Source organism: Octopus bimaculoides, chromosome 12 (assembly GCF_001194135.2).
Source record: "Octopus bimaculoides isolate UCB-OBI-ISO-001 chromosome 12, ASM119413v2, whole genome shotgun sequence".
In the NCBI taxonomy this organism is placed as follows: domain Eukaryota; kingdom Metazoa; phylum Mollusca; class Cephalopoda; order Octopoda; family Octopodidae; genus Octopus; species Octopus bimaculoides.
The window spans coordinates 12,110,876-12,113,869 of NC_068992.1; the positions used below are offsets into that span (position 1 = coordinate 12,110,876).

The 2,994-nt window shown below is 36.8% G+C and overlaps 1 protein-coding gene across 1 annotated transcript; it reads right to left on the minus strand.

The window, feature by feature from the left end:
• LOC106875598 (uncharacterized) lies at nt 1-2,986 on the minus strand (the record flags this gene model as incomplete). The annotated part of the gene is made up of 1 exon (XM_014923814.1): nt 1-2,986. A coding segment is annotated over exon 1 (2,910 nt), but the record flags the coding sequence as incomplete, so codon positions are not given.
• Between the last annotated feature and the right edge of the window lie 8 nt (nt 2,987-2,994).

The following is a 2,994-nucleotide window of genomic DNA, read 5'->3' on the forward strand; positions in this document are numbered from 1 at the left end:
AGAATCTGGCATTCTGTAGCTGCCATAACGAAGAAACGGTGCACCAAATCCTGACAGACGTACAGTCCAGCGCTTGTCAACCAAGCAGTTTGAAGATTTGAGACGTCCATGGGTCTTGATTTCAGATTTGTCGTGCAAAAATTCCATTCCGCAACATATGTCTTTTAAAAATGAAAATCCAAATGCCCATCCAATCTCAAAAGTTTCGTTGGCAAGTACATCCGCTATACTTCCCTTCTCAGCAATTTCCACGAACAAGCTGACGTTAGGATAAGTCAAACAGCATCCACCATATTGGATCAGATTACAATGTCTAGTTTTCGTTAACTTGACCATGTCTGAAATAATCCTTTTATCATCAGGAGGAATTGTCCTACTATTAATCTTTTTCACATACCAGTCCTGATCGTACCATCTATAAACTGCAACTTTTTTGCTAATAATACCTGTGTACCCCCCTGCCGTAACTAATCCCTCGGGTTTAGTTACTGTATCCCAGTCAATTATCCATTGCTGAAACCTCACTCGCTTCGTCTTTCTGCCCAAAACTGTCACCAGGAAATAAGAAAAACACATCAGAAGAGTCAATCCTACACAGAGAGGTATTATGATGCTCATAATATGAACGTCGCAAAACATTCCAATGTATAATATAGTAGTGCATTCACAAAGATTTGGTTTTTTGCATACACCAAAACGACATTTGTAGCATATTGGTTGTTCACAAGTAACACCTTTATAGCCAGCATTACACACGCAAGTACCGTCAACCTTGCACACACCATGATTACATTGACATACAATTGTGTGACAATACCTCCCAGCGAATCCGTCAAAGCATTCGCATTTGTTACCAGGACGACATATTCCTCGATCGAAAACATTAATATTGCCAGGGTCTTTTAATTTCTTACCACAGGCATAAAGGCAAGAATATGGTGGAACTATACTCTCTGTCCGCATATAAAGGATTGGTGGCCAATCTTCACCCTTTTTTGGCATCATTTTTTGTGTGTTGAGACCAACCATCCCTGATAAAGATATGTATCTTCGAGTGTTATGTGTCTTACCGATAGGAAATGCTACCAGTGCCGCAGTTTTATTGTGTGGAAGTATTTTCGATTCGTAAGGTATTTCTAATTGAATACCATCTTCCGATCTTTTAATACACTTTACGTAAGTTATAACTTTAGATTTCGGCAAATATGGCCAACGTGGGATTGGGTTAACTTGGGCCAGATAACCGAAATAACCAATCCTATCACCGTATGCATTTAAAGCTACTTTATCTGTTAGCCCATCTAGAGTTGTCTTACGCAAGAACCAGTTAACCTTCGCACCGCTAAATGTTAGTCGTTTATTGACAAGAATGGATAACGTTTTAGCATAAAGGTGCACGGCATCATAACCCAGTCCCATTAACGCTCCTATGTCAAAGGACCTATAACGAACTCTTCCACCTTTGTAAAGTACACGGTCTTCTTTAAAATAATAATTAAGAACTCGTTTCCAACTATCTGTTTGGTAACCTGATACATTGTAGGTCGAATCAAAGAGGTAGGTTCCAGTAAAAGCTAATGTGCATTCTAATTTTTTGTTACAAACCGAATGGTTCTCAAATGGAAACTCGCGCGCGTATTTTTTCATTAAAACCCATTGGAATCCATGCAGAGAAGAAAGGTTCAAAAGATAGGCTTCTCGAAAGACGATTGGCTGTATATGGAATGGGGCAAACAGAAAGATTACTTTCAGGTTACTCTTTTTCACTGGCCCCAAATCATTACTCAGCATACCATCTTGCAAATACTTGGGCTTCAAATTTTTCATTTCTTTCAGAATGATGTGATTTTGTATATTGATGTTGTATTTGATAGCCGTAGAATAGAATGAATTACTAAGTTCAATAGTCGAATATCGAATGATTACAATATCAGTCCAAAATCTTTCTTTGGCTGATTGAAACACGGAATTATAAAATTCCTCTTCAGTCCAAGTTAAACTGTTATAAAATGGGTATGAATTTTTATCAGAGAATCCTCTGGAAGAGTCGATTGTCGAAATAAGTGGTATCATAAACTTCACTAAAAATGGACTAAAAACTTTAGCAACATTTCCTGGAACAGAACTTATAACCAAACCAATATTACTTAAAATATTTTTTAAATCCCCAAGTTTTCTATAGGTTGCAGATTTTTCATTTGGAATATTGTACGACTTTAATAGGAATTGTATTCCCTTTTTTTTTAACTCTGGAACAATAATACCATTGTTAACATCATTGATAGCGAATTGGATAAAAGAATTGATATGTGAGTCAATTTCTCTTCCAGCACCACTAAATCGAAGATCACCAAAATGTCCAATAGTGATGTTTCCTGTTATACGAAAAACCGGACTTGTGAAAGAAACATGTTTCTTACCAGCGGGATATATTATTAGTTTGACGGAGTTGACCACTTCACATATAGATACTAATAAGTGGAATTTTCCTTCTGACATTACCCTGGTGTTTTCTTTTGTCAAACATATATTGGTTGGAACTGTATCAATAGATATGCGTGATTTGGAGTCAGGACCCGAAAAAATCCGACGTTCTGAGATATCCAGTGCTATCATACCCAGGCCGTTAAGTAAATGAGAACTAATAGGCACTTCTACAACATTTGTTACCTTATTTTTAAGTTCAGAATATAAACGTTTTGTTTTGCTGTCCATAATAATTTTATCTATATTTTGATGCAGTACCGAGAATTTCTTCGTGAAGACAACCGGTAGAATCTTTTCCTCTTCTTCTGATGTTAATCGTTGGAAAGTAATAAACTTTCTGTCACTGGACAACTGTCTTGCATGTTCGATGTCAAGGAAACATTCTGAACAAGCAGGAATTCTGCTCCATGGATCTCTTGCCATGGTTAAAGTAATATTTAGTTGCAAATTTTCTGTAACGTCTAAAATTCGAATATCAGTAAATTTTGCCTTACCATCATTTGCTTG